The sequence below is a fragment of the Oryzias melastigma genome, linkage group LG17, assembly GCF_002922805.2.
Source record: "Oryzias melastigma strain HK-1 linkage group LG17, ASM292280v2, whole genome shotgun sequence".
NCBI classification, from domain to species: Eukaryota; Metazoa; Chordata; class Actinopteri; order Beloniformes; family Adrianichthyidae; genus Oryzias; species Oryzias melastigma.
In genome coordinates this window covers 22,448,889-22,462,459 of record NC_050528.1, presented here as the reverse complement: position 1 = coordinate 22,462,459, position 13,571 = coordinate 22,448,889, and the positions used below count along the sequence as shown (strand labels likewise).

Below are 13,571 nucleotides of genomic sequence, written 5' to 3'. Positions count from 1 at the left end.
AAACTAAATGCCTTCTCCCCGCAGGTCCTGGCAACATGGAGGCTGTATCTCTTTGCTGTCAAAGTGCCCACCAAGGTAAATGTTCCACATTGAAATTTTATGACTTTCACTTGCCAACTGAGGTAATTTGATAGAGTTGAAACAAAAAAAGGAGGAAAGAAAAATGCTGAAGATTTTCAGTGCAGGAGATATAACTTGGATGACTGCGCGGATGATTGCGGCGATGAATAATGGTGAGGATAAAGATGATCGGGGCCGGGGTGCACGAGGCCAGAGAGGAAGTGGAGATTTTATGTGAAATATGTTTATTGGCATATTTGGCAAGAGTTGAAAGTATCACACTTTTAGAGTTTAAATTCCCAATTAAATCAGCTTTTATGTCCAAGTGCTTTTTATGATATTGATTTTTTTTCTAAGAAAAAGTCCTGCAAGGACATAAAACTCATTGTGAAAGTATTTTTCATAATATTTAGGTTTTTCTTCTAATGGAAAAATGCTTCTTGTTGACGGACTGTACTTGACTCTATGATTTTATCTCATCTTAAAGGTTAATTTTTACTTAAAGTAGTTGTAAAACTCCAGTTTGTTCCCTATTTGTACAATAAAAATATACATTTATACATTTATTTTTATATACATTAGTCAACAAAGTTGGGGAGTATTTTTTGTGTTTTTAACTTTAAAGTTATCCATTTCTTTTATGTTTTAGTGCACATTTTCAGACAACTCTAATTCTACATTCACATTAGACATGTGACTGTGGAGAGAAAATGGACTCACCCTGATTTGTTTGTGCGTAAATCTTAATTTGTGCGTAATTTTTAATTTGGGTGTGTATAATTCTTGATTTGTGTATAGATTCAAATTTGTGCATCCCTGAGTCTAAATTTGTGTGTAATTTTGTATTTGTGCCTGTGTATTTCTCAATTTGTGTGTAATTATTGATTTGTGCTTAACTCTTAATTTATGCCAACGGAATTCTTAATTTGTGCATGCGTAATTTTGGGTTTGTGCCTAATTCTGAATATGTGCTTAATCTTGGATTTCTGGATGTGTAATTCCTAATTTGTACGTAATTCTTAATTGATGTGTAATTTTTAATTTGTGGATGCTTAATTATTTTGTGCGTAATTTTGGATTTCTGTGTAATTCTTAATTTGTACGTAATTCTTAATTGGTGTGTAATTTTGGATTTGTGCGTGATTTTTAATTTGTGTGTAATTCTTAATTTGTGCGTAATTTTGGATTTATGGGTGCGTAATTTTTTTTATTTGTGCGTAATTCTTGATTTGTAAGTAATCTTGGATTTGTGGGCTGGTTTTTGCTTCCCCAGCGTATTTTCACAAATAAGTTGTTTTTAAACATAATTTTTTCCGCCTGCTCCCAATTCACCACAATTTGGATAAATAAATACTCAAAAACTGAATTTTAATCTTAATTTTCTTTATACATGTATTTTATTGTCAGAAAAAATGCTACAAACACCAAAAAACACCAAAAATAAAATTCTCTATTACTTTTATCATCTTATTTGATAAAATTCTATAAGTAAAACAAGCCTGGGCAAAAAAACTTGTACTTGTGAAGAGGATTTATGAATCATTCGACCACGGGGACATGGAGATATACAGTTTGTCCTCTAATCAGGGACACAAGTGTCGTCAAACGTGTAATCAGTCAGTCTGCAATGTGGAAGGGCTTTAAAATAGTTGCAGTGCTGTTCGGTGACGTGGCGTCTACCACACTGACCACGAACTTTAGAGAGGAGGAGAAGGGGAAAGGCAACTTGAAATGTGTGAATTAAAATAAAAGCTATGAAAAGATAAAAACTCTGTCTCCAAGCTGCCTGATGCTCCGGTAACTATTAGGACAAACTGAAGAGACGAAGAAGAAAAATGTTCACCAAAGAAAGCAGAACAAGCAAGCATAATAAAGCTGAACTCCAAGTGTCGGATCGCAGGTTCCATTGCTGCTTGAGCCAAAGTGGACTTAATGAGAGGCGACCTGAAAGGACACGACTTTGAGAGTAAACCATTAAAATAATTGCAATGATGCATGTTAGAAAGCCTTTGGGGAAACGTCCTTTGAATAAAGTAAGGAACATCCGCTCTGTGTTCCTGAATGTAGAAACCAAACACGACGGGACTCCCACTTTGAGACACGGAGGAGGCACAGTTGTGGTATGGGATTAATCAAGGGTGTGCAAACCACATTAACCCTCGTGCTCTCTTATAGGGTCCAGATGACCCCACCCTTACATTGAGGTGTTAGCCCTTCCATGACAAAGGTGGACAAGACTTCATGTCTGTCATTGGACACCAGTGAAGATCGACAGCGCTCTGTCTTGTGGGGTCCAGATGACCCCACTTTTAACGTAAACAAGCCTAAGAGAGCGGAAGGGTTAAATCTTTAGACCAGCGAGGCAGTGTGGGGAAATGTGTTTCTTTTAGTGTCAAAAGAAGAATTTGATCAGAGGACATAGATTTCCCAAAGGGGTTAGACCAGAGTGTCCAAGTCCAGGCCTCGAGGGCCGGCCTCCTGCTCCTTGTTTTCCTGATTCCCTTCCTTATCGCCTGCTGATTACCTGGTGATTATCAGGTGTGTTTAGCCAATAAGGTGCTTCAATAGCAGGTTGGTTGGAAAACATGTCGGACACTGGTCCTCGAGGCCTGGATTTGGGCACCCCTGGGTTAGACTCAGAACTAATAGCTAAAAACACCCAATTATTCCCAAAAGGAAATAGTCCTTGTGCCCCTTATGGAGTTCAGATGACTCCAGCCTGTGTTATCCCTCTCATAACAACGGTGGACAAAGGTGGACAGGATTTCATGTCTACCATAGACACCAGTGAAAATCTAAAATCATTAAAATAAATAAATAAAAAAAACCTTCCGGGCGCTGTCTTGTGGGGGTCCAGATGGCCACACTTCCAATGTCAACATACCTCGGATAGCACAAGGTTTAGGCATCTATGGATGGAGCTGGAAAATGTTGTTTGAAAAAGGCGTAGAGATCTTTAGCGATCTTTGTAGCTGTGTTTCCGTCGACTATGAAATCATCGCAAATTGAATTTGCGACAATTAAAAGAAAACCTTTTGAACCTTTATGTTGTGATGTCCAAATGACACCATCCTCAACGTCAACATACCTAGGATAGCACAGGGGTTAAGGGTTAAATGATGGCTATATTGGTGCTTTCTGCTGTCGCCATCACTTTCTGTCAATCAACTGGTGGCTACAACGGCCCCAACCATTCCATTCCACATTTCAACAAACCTACAACTGTTGAGATATAATTTGGTACTGTTTAATGGGTCCATTTTAAAATGGAAATGCTCAAAAGACTGGTCCGCACCACTCGGTTGAAACCAGGCTTTTGGCACTGCTCAGCGGGCGCCACAAGTGGTCCCACGGGATCACACAGCTCATCAAAAGTTGAGCGTTATTTTTGGATCCACAGCTCCTCTGTAAAATCACCAGCTACATTTTCCCATAATCCCTTCATTCATAGCCACTCCCACCTAGCTTGTCGCTCCATGGCCTGAATAAGACGCCGGCGTCTCCTTTGATAGATGATGATAAGCACGTATTGTGACATTAATGTGAATGTATCTGCTGTAAATCAAAGTATTGTTGATGAATAACTTATCTGGGGCCCGTTTCAAGAAGCAGGTTTTGTTGGAACTCTGAGTTCGTGAACTCCAAATTCGGCAAAACTCTGAGTTTTCGGTTTCAGAAAGAGGGATAACTCAAACCCGTGAAAGTGGGCGAAACCAAGACCGTTCCAAGAAGCAGGTTAAGCTGAACTCAGAATCAATCACTATGGTAACTGAGTCTGTGAACGAAACCTGGTCGGTAGCAGGTTTTCTTCAGGAAACTTAGAGTTCTCTGCGGTCTCCGCCCCTTTTTAAAGTGAAAGATGATCAAATATGAGTTCCTCATTAACATTTAGAGAACATTCACATTAGAGACGTCACGTTTTCACCACGCAGAAACCAAAATGACACGTTCATTCATAGAGGATCATGTAGAGAGGAGGCTGATTAATCCAGAGGAAATGTTATTTACGTCGGTAGAGGATTTGGAGGACACGAGTCGACTGACTGGAGTTTCCCAATTCATTTTTATTTCAGCAATATTTTAAATAGTTAGTTTTTCCAGGGACTCGCTATTAAAAAATACAGTTTTATTTTCCTTATTTTAAACCCTTAACAATAGGAATCAAGGAATGTCAAACACCGGAGAAGTATGTGTACTTATCCACCATCTGGACCTTGCGTCAGATATTAGCTCAATTGACAGCAACGCTGCCTCCCACTGCCAAGGTAGCGAGTTCGACTCCCGGCCACGGAAAGGTACTTTTAAGTTTAAAAAAATTCGGCCATTATTTTTTTAAGTCTTGAGAATTAAAATTAAATAAATACTTTTTAACATATGCCAGGCAGCTACAGTTTCTTTTTAGCGTGCAGTGATATCTGTGTGTGTAGGTGGGGGGTTACGATCACGGAGATTACTTATTAGATTGGTAACAGATCAAAAACCACTCCTTACTCAACAAGAGACAAAATAACCTTCCTGACATTATTTATTCATTATTAGAAATGATTCAAATAACTGCAGATATTTTCTCTCTGTTCTACCGCTGCAGCTGTGTTGCTTTTCTTGCAGTAAAGGTTCTCCTATAGTCGCATATGCTTGAAGGAATTTATCAATTTCCCTCGCCGGAAGTACGTAACTCAGCTGTTTGATCCGTTGCCATGGTGAATCATGCTGTCTTTGCTCCATTGATCAGGGCTTTTAATGGTCGCGACGCTCACACCTGGTTCTGGTTCTGACAACTTCAAGTTGATTGAATCAAACATTTTCAGCTGTTCTGGAACCGAAAACCCTGAGTTTGAGAATTTTGAGTCCAGTGACTCTAAGTTCAGGTTCGAACTCTAAATTTGTTGAACCTGCTTCTTGAAACGGGCCCCTGGTGAGTTGGTTTGTGTTTATTTACATAATTATGACTAAACGGATTTGCAAAATTGTTTGTTTTTTTTTTACATTTTTAGACTTTTGAAAAAACTTTGTGCCTATGTGTAATGGAAACTGAGCTTGTGACAGTTACAAAGTGTATTTTATAGCAGGGATTCTTGCATCTCCTGATGAATAATTCAAAAACATTGTCTTCTCTTCGCTAGTTTGTTCATATTTATATGTACTTTCTCTCAATTGTATATGATTTCAGTGATCATCACGATGTTTGTATGTATATTTTAAGCAAATTATGCATTTTTTTTACTATTGAGTATAAAAATAAGGATTTTGTGAAAGATGTGTATCTGCAAGGCCGTTTAAGCCCCCCTGCCTGTTTCTGCTCATTCCAGGTGGAGGTAACCTTCAACTTCTTGGAAATCAGGGCAATGAACACCTACCCAGAACACCAGGTTTGACCCTTTTCCTCTCCTCTGAGCTATCCTTTGAATTCAAGTCATTACAGCTGGGGAGCTGCCATGTCCACCTGCAGGTCGTCATCGACACAGACAAGACCACGTTCTCGCTGAGGCTGCAGACGCAGGACCAGCTGGATCATGTGGTCAGCCACATCAACTACGCTCTCTCCCGGGTCTTCCACAACTCAATTTATGCGTAAGTCTCCACTGGAAGGCTCTAGTCTTTGGCTCCTTTTAATGGTGTTTTGAGAAGAAAAGGAAAAGTTGGCTGACTTTTAGGACTCGCCTCTGAGCTGGCAAGCTGGCACCGCCAGTTTTCACATTCATGCTTTTCTTTTTTGTGTCGTTGCTCTGTTTAATTTGCATGAAGTCCATTTCTGTGTCAAAGCTTAAAAACCAGTGACTTCAGCTGAATTAAACCGGCCAGCTGGCACGGGGAAACTTTTAGCTGCACGCACTGTGGTGTTCTTGCATTTTAAAGCAGATCATGTTGCAAAACAGAGAAGCAACCCAGTTCACTGACAGGAATATTGATCCCTCCAGACATACAACCAATCCTGCACTATAGTGAAGTACGAACTGGATGTCCCAGAGACAATTTGAAAAAGAGAAACAGTTGACACACATCAAACTTTTTAATTTGTGCTGGGCTGCGGACACACCGGACAAGTGACACGCCATCAAGAATGGGAGTATATCCCACTGAACAGTTGATACCTTATATTAGCACTCATCCACCACTTATAGAAAAAAGAGGCTTGATGTCAAATGTTGATGTGGTGTGAAATTCTTGAATCTTGCTTCAGGCATTTTCTTTCACATTTCTATGCTGAGATATGAAAGACTTGGTGTCATATAAACAAGGGATAATGCTCGATAGAGTGCAAAGCGTCCGATGATTCAGGCTTTAGTATTGTGTGTATTATCAATTTCCGGTAAGCACACTTTGAAGGGAATTATCAGACATTGACAATGCCCCTCAAAGTATGGATTATCATTCTGATAATGCACACCTCAAAGGGCATACTCAGAAACTGACAATACCCTTCAAAGTGTGCATTATCAGAATGATTATCAGAAATTGATAATTACAAAGTGTGAATTATCAGAAATTGATAATTACAAAGTGTGAATTATCAGAATGATAATGTGCACTTTGCAGGGCATTGTCAATTTCTGATACTGCTCTCCAAAGTGTGCATTATCAGATAATCAGGTACGAAAGAAATAAGTGTTCCATCAATTTTTACCACCTGAATCCTGTTATTTTTTTTAGGTTTAAATAACATATGATCCGTGGTAGTAGCAGCTACAGAACTAACGCCAAACTTGTACTGCGTCGGTGAAAGAAAGCAGTATTCTACACATCATGATTGATTTTGTATGAATACGGTTAATATGGTTCTTAAAATGTCCATAGCTTTGCGTAAGTTTTAAATGTGGAAATCCAAAATGCGTGTTAATATGCACTGACTTTTTATTTAAGGTGACCACTTGGACGCACGTTGCCAAAGGCGATGTGAACATAGCTTTAAAGTTTTTTTTTTTTTTTTCCCCTCCTGTATCAACAGAGAGTCACAAAGCTGCTTCTATTAGTGTCTCATTTGGGTATGTTTTGAACCCTGTGATGCATCAAGGTTTTTTTTTTTTTCCCACCGTTTATCATCCTTATTATGCACCAAAGCAAATTAATCTTGCGAGTGAGAAGATGAAAGACAATATAAAGGTGCACAGGCATGAGGCGGAGGTTGTTGTCAACCGATTTGTGCTGCTCTCCTGACTTGCTTAAAGCAGGTAGTACAGAAATGGTTTTTGATGATGGTTGTGATGATAAAGTAGGGATTAAGGTCACAGATGTAGTTAGGTGTCGCTTCTGATTTGTTGAAAAACAAGATTAAGGGTCGTGCGCTCTAAATATAGCAGGGAACATTTTGAAAAAAGCTGTCATTGAGTGTTCAGCTACATTCACACATTTAACAAACGCGCTAAACGCAGGTTCTTGAATGTCCGTTTAGCCCATGGTGTTCACACTGGACAAGCAAGGAGGGGCTATCTCTTCTTTTCTTTTTCTATTGTTTGGTAGCGCATGTCTTCCACCTAAAGGTGGTAGAGGCTTAGTGTGAAATGTCAAAGCCTTGCTAATTTCTGAATTTAGACACAATGCAAAAGCACTTCATTTCATTGCTAGCATCCTTAGAAGGGTGGATATGGATTATCATCGTGTCGAGACAGTAGCCTTGGTTTATTTTTATTTTGGAAAAAAAAGCATATGTTGTCAGGCTTGTTTCTTTGTCTGAGTTCACCAAACCAAATTTATATGTTTGACTCGGTTTAACTGGCAACACACTTGATAGTTGCGCGTTTTATACGTAGAGCCTAAAAATGGTCATAAAAACTCTCATAAGACAGGAGGTTCAGACTCAAATGCACAGGGTGCCAACATCCAAAACACTCCATATGTCGCAGGCCAAACACAACAAACATTTATTGAACGCTCTAAAACAAAATTTTTTAAACTTAAAAAATGTAACTTTTTTACGTAGCTATGAATAAAAAAATAGGTTGCAATATAATTCCAGAATAAATCAACTTAAACCATAAATAACTTTCAATATTTTACTCTCCATAAAAATATATTTTGTCAAGATAACATTGGGCCATTAATAGCAATAAAATAAAATGATCTGGAGGTCTGGATAGATTTACCCAGACTTTTAATTGACTGGCAGGTGTTTTAAGTGGTTGATGAAATGCTCTTCGCTGAGGGCCGTGCGTGTAGCTTTAGCCAAACAGCTACATAAATACGAGTCTATTCTCAGTTGTTTACTTTATGGCATAATTTCTGTCGAAAGATAAACGTCAAACTACTTTTATGTTTTATGTTCGTCAATCACAGAATTATTCTCGCACTTCTTTCATTCATTTCTTTGAATCTCTTGTTGTTTTTAAAAACTTAAACTTAAGTTGTTGGTTTTTTTTTTTTCATAGAAACTTAAACACTATCTGATGATGTGTAGTTCAATAGCATCTAGCCTTTGACTGGAATTCATTCTTTTAGTAATGCTTAAAAAATAACCTTTTTTTAAAAAAAATAAAAAAAAACTTTTAATCATGAAAATAAAATGTGACGATCATTTTGTAAAGAGGAGAAGAAGAGGAGGCTTCTAGTGTGAGCCTTGGAGGAGCCATTCAGGTGCATGAATGTGCCTTTTTGAAAAGGGAGTTTAGTCACAGCTCAGCCAGAGATGATTGAGAATGTTTATATAATCATCATTATCTTTCATCTAACCTGCTGCTGAGAGCACAGAGATTCAAATCAAAGTGTCACTCATTAACTTGTAGGCCAGTTCTCCTGCAGAATACAGATGCCTTGTTTAAATGCAGTCATCTCAGATCGCGGTTTCCAACCTTTGTAAGGCCACGGTTTGATATCGGACAACATTTGGACAGACCTACTAAAGGCAGATATATCATATGTGCATCCATCTTTGAAGAAGTTTGGATTATTTCGTGGTAGAAATACAGAGACACGGATTTAGTCTGGGATGACGTCATGAAGTAGACAGCAGCTGCAACAGGTGGAGCTTCAGCCGTTTTACTTCCGGGTAGGAAAAAACTCACGAAATATAACTAATATTTCATAAATAATTTCTTTTTTAGTGGTCCAAATGTAATATATGATCATATATATGGATATAGTTCACTCTGAAAGGCTTAAGAAAATCATGGTAGGGCCCCTTTAATAAAGACACTCTTATCCTATGTTCACATCTGGCTTGGAAATGTGCGTTTAAGCGTCCACTTTTAAAGAAAACTCAATGTCACGGGTCCCCAAATCCAGGCCTCGAGGGCCGGTGTCCTACATGTTTTCCAACCAACCTGCCATTGAAGATCCTTATTGGCCAAAAACACCTGATGTAGATAATCAGCAGCAGATAAGGTTGGATTTTTGGAAAACTAGCTGGAGGTTGGCCTTCGAGGCCTGGATTTGGACACCCCTGGTCTATGTAGATGTAAATAGATTCATGTTTCGGGCCTCCGTGTTCAAAACTCTAAACGTTCACGAATAGCTACTAAAGGTGGGAATCTTGAGGCTCCTCACAATTCAAGTACAATTCAGGAAGTAACGGTTCGATTATGAAACGATTTGATTATGAAACAATTATTAAGGCATCCCATATCTGCATTTTTTAAAATCATATCAAATCAAATCAAACTTTATTTATAAAAGCGCCTTTCATACTAAGAGCAACTCAAAGCGCTTTACAATTAAAAACAAAGCATAAACAGTAAAAGCCCAACCCACCCTTCACACACACGCCCTCCCCATAACACATACACCCATGACCCCACACACAAAAAACTTAAAATAAATAAAAAAAATAAAAAAAAAAGAAATGTTTCTCTACACTTTTACACTTCTACTTTTCTCTAACAAAGTGAATTTTTAAGAAAAAGCGAGATCAGTATTATTGTTTGACTTTTATTAAAAATTCTAAAATTAAAAATATGTAATTTATCATTAGAAATCTTTCCCTGCGTCTTAAGGGGGAAAATGTTCCCTAAACTCAATAACCTTTAATAATATAATGCTGTAACATTTTACAGCGCATTGTGATTTCTAAAATGTGTTGTGTTCCCTGCATGTTTAATTTGGGTGTGACATAACTTACACACCGCGTTACTTTCATACAATTGACCCTCGACATTATGAAAGCCAAAATGCTTCCTTTAAAGTCGATCGAATGACGAGATCTGGAAGGTCAGCCATGTTTGTGTGCTCTTCAAAAATGTTCTAGAAAGCGGTTCACGTTTAGTTCTGGTTGTTACTTTTACTTTAAATCATATACATTTTTTCTATGATCGCATTTTTCTTTTCTTATTACAATTAAAACTGTTTAAAATGGTGGCCAGTAGGGGGATTTTGAGTACTGCTCTAGGACGGTCAATGCAAAATAATTGATTTTAGGATGTTTAATCAAAAGTAGATTTGGGATTTGGATCCATTTCTTTTTGAGTCTAACTTCATTTATCAACTAAAACCGAACAAAATTTCCAATTCAAAGACTCTCTGGTTCCTCTGATCATTTTTTATGAAGCGAGTCTAATAATCCTGGAAAATATGTTTGATTAATGTAAGGTCAACAGTGTCTGCATTCCCGCAAAAAATTGATTTTTTTGTAAAAGAAGCATGACTCAGCATCGTCATGAGCCGGCGAGTGGGCCGTAACCTGATTGCAAAGCAGTTTGAACCACATTCCCTTTAAATTAGCATTTCACTCTGAGCAGATTTATGGGTCTGTGTTCAGATGTTGCTGCCAACAGTTCACTAAATGCTGAAGATTTACAGCAAAAGGCTGGACGCAGAAAAAAAAGATTCATTTTTTTAGAAATGTATTTATCGTTGGACTATAGAACCTCATATTTCACGTCTTCACATACGAACTTTTTTTTTTTTCTTTCCAATTCTATACTGAACACAATTAGTTTTATTGCCTTTTAACACCAGAAAGGTTAATAAGTTCAAAGTAGTTTTAAAAAAATGAAGTCAGCAAGTTGGGTTCACTTCTGCTCACAGAAGTGTCCCTCAGTTACAGCTCGTCTGTTCACAAATATGTTATTCATTTTTCAATTCAAATTGAATTTGTTATGAAATCTGTGATACACAACAAATGTAAAACCGACTTTTGCTAACTCTTTAGATGAGGTGCTGCAAAACACTCAATAGGTAAGATAGTTCATAGACAATTATCTCATGGTAGATGTTAATAACCCTTATTTAGCTTAGTGTGCTAATAAACGTCTTATTAACACACTATAAACACAAGAATCTTATTTTAAAGTGTTACCTGACTTTTTATAAATGCATTATTCATTTCATTTTTAACTATAGGATTCTGAATTTACATCACATTTTTGCTTCATTTCAAAACTGAAGATCTATTTTACTCAAAGAAATTTTAACTTTATGCTTCTACACTATTTATGTTAAAATTTAATGTTCAAGATGTTGTTTCCTTCAAAAATGTGCAGGAAGAAAAATCTGTTCCACCGAGTTGGGCCGTTTAATGCACTATTATGGAGTTTTACAACAATTGTTTTATAAGAATTGCAACTTTAGAAGATGAACACTTTAAGAAGCTTTAAGTGTAGAAGTTGATGTGTAAAGTACAATCTGAAGCATCATTTTATATTCATGTTATTTTTTTTTTAATAATAAAACTTAACTAATAAGATACACAAAAGCAACACAAAAGAAAAATAATGAGACAAACTGACCTCACCCAAGTCCTTCTCCGATCTTTTGATCGATTGTAAAATTTTTACCAGTCCCTAAACCTTAGGGCCACGAACTGCAACTGGTCCAATACTGGGATGCGGGTTGCACCAGTACTCTAACCCGCATACCAGCTGCATACCGAGGACCAGTCCACGTCCGGTACCGCGCCCTTGGGGTTGCAGACCCTTGATTTTACAAACAGCCAGCACGTCAAAAAAACAACAAGAAGAGGACACCCAAAACATCAGAGAGTGACGCTAAAGGGTCATTAACCAAACGTCAATATGTGGCGACTTGGGTATGAGAACGTGTTCTGATATGTGGGCCATTTATGGAGTATAAAAGTTATACATCAGTGGTACATCCGTGAAAAGTTTGTTGGACATACGTGGAGCTGCTGTGGAAAGCCACAAATTTCTCGCAAAAATTTTGCATAAGATTTACGTAATAATTGCAAATAAACTACGTAAAATACACTTCATTGTGTCATTTTCAACCGACAAAAAAGTCTCAACCCTCGACGAAACCCTCGACGGACATCTACGCACATCAATGAATGATGAAACACTTGCGAATTGCATCTATCATAGAAGTATCATGAAAGACCAGTACTTCAAAATGTACTTAGCGGCAGCGTGATACGGACTTAAAGGTGTTCCATCCCCTTGGTCAGAATGGTCAAAACAGGAAACGCTGCAAAGTAATAAAAACTTTTGCAGTTTTTTTGCTTCACTTTTTTTTTTTTTGTGGCTACGAGCTACAAATATTTGAATTACCAAGGAAAGTATTTGGACGCAACAACCATTTCATTGACCTGATCCTTTAGCATATACACACAAATAGCTTCTACCTTTTGTAATGCTAATGAATCTTCCGTTTGCCAAGAACTTTAGCATTCAAATGAGATAAACATCTTTGTTTACTCTATAAGGGAATCCGTATTGTGAGCATGTCAGCTTTAGGCTGTCTGCACTTTTAACCTTTTCCTCCTTCTCCTTTCAGTCCTCCTATTTGCAGAGCAGAGGGAGATCTACCTGACGGGAGCCACAAGTTTTCTCCAAACTCCGAATCTCCTTTAGAGCCTCCTAAAACATGCGGTTAGTCTGTCGCATATTTGTTTGCATCCTGCGAGTTTCTGATCAGTTTTTGGGGGGACTTGTCCTTAAGTAGGTCAGAGGACTACTGTTGGTGGATGTGATCACTTTCTGATGGTAATCCTCTTAATCTACAAGAAGAGCTTTTCTTTTTCTTTTTGTTCTGGGCTTTCATCTCACCTCAGCGTCTGCGGCTTATCCCCGTCTGTCTGGGTCTATCTGATGTCCTCTTTCATCTCTGCCTTCTTCTCTTTCATTTTTCTACATGTTTCCTCCCCCCCGCTCACGCTCCCTCTGCTGTTTGTTATCTGCTATGGTATAATTAGGATTTGTTTGCTCATTCCAGGTGGGTTTTCGGAGACGTATGCTGCTCTCTGTGACTACAACGGAATTGGCTGCAAAGAAGAAGTGCAGTGGGTGAGAAGATTTTATTGTTTCTTTTTATTATTGGTTGTGAATCATTGATCAAACAGCCTTTTTTATTATTTTCTGTCTTTCTTTCTGTTTTTCAGGATGTCGACACCATCTACCATTCTCAGGACAACAGAGAGTTCAACCTGCTGGATTTCAGCCACTTGGATAGCAGGTGACCCAGTTTCTGAGCATCCACGACCATAACCAAATGCAAGATTATCCTGGCTGGAAACGTAGGATCCACTTTTGTGAAAGTTGGTAGAAGATATTGCATCCAATGATGCAGGGCTGGGTTGATTAAAAAAGTATCAATTAATCAATCTGAATCAATCTATGCTTAATAGATCA

General features: G+C 38.0%; 1 protein-coding gene across 1 annotated transcript in view; it reads left to right on the top strand.

Moving 5' to 3' along the window:
• carmil3 (capping protein regulator and myosin 1 linker 3) overlaps positions 1–13,571 on the top strand; it is a gene marked incomplete at its 3' end in the record, with an annotated part of 127,718 nt that overhangs the window by 28,586 nt on the left and 85,561 nt on the right. Inside the window, exons 3-8 of the mRNA XM_024274320.1 lie at positions 25–75; positions 5,370–5,429; positions 5,510–5,631; positions 12,718–12,812; positions 13,156–13,226; positions 13,322–13,395. Coding sequence (XP_024130088.1) covers positions 25–75; positions 5,370–5,429; positions 5,510–5,631; positions 12,718–12,812; positions 13,156–13,226; positions 13,322–13,395 — 473 coding nt within the window. The remainder of the gene's footprint in view (positions 1–24; positions 76–5,369; positions 5,430–5,509; positions 5,632–12,717; positions 12,813–13,155; positions 13,227–13,321; positions 13,396–13,571) is intronic.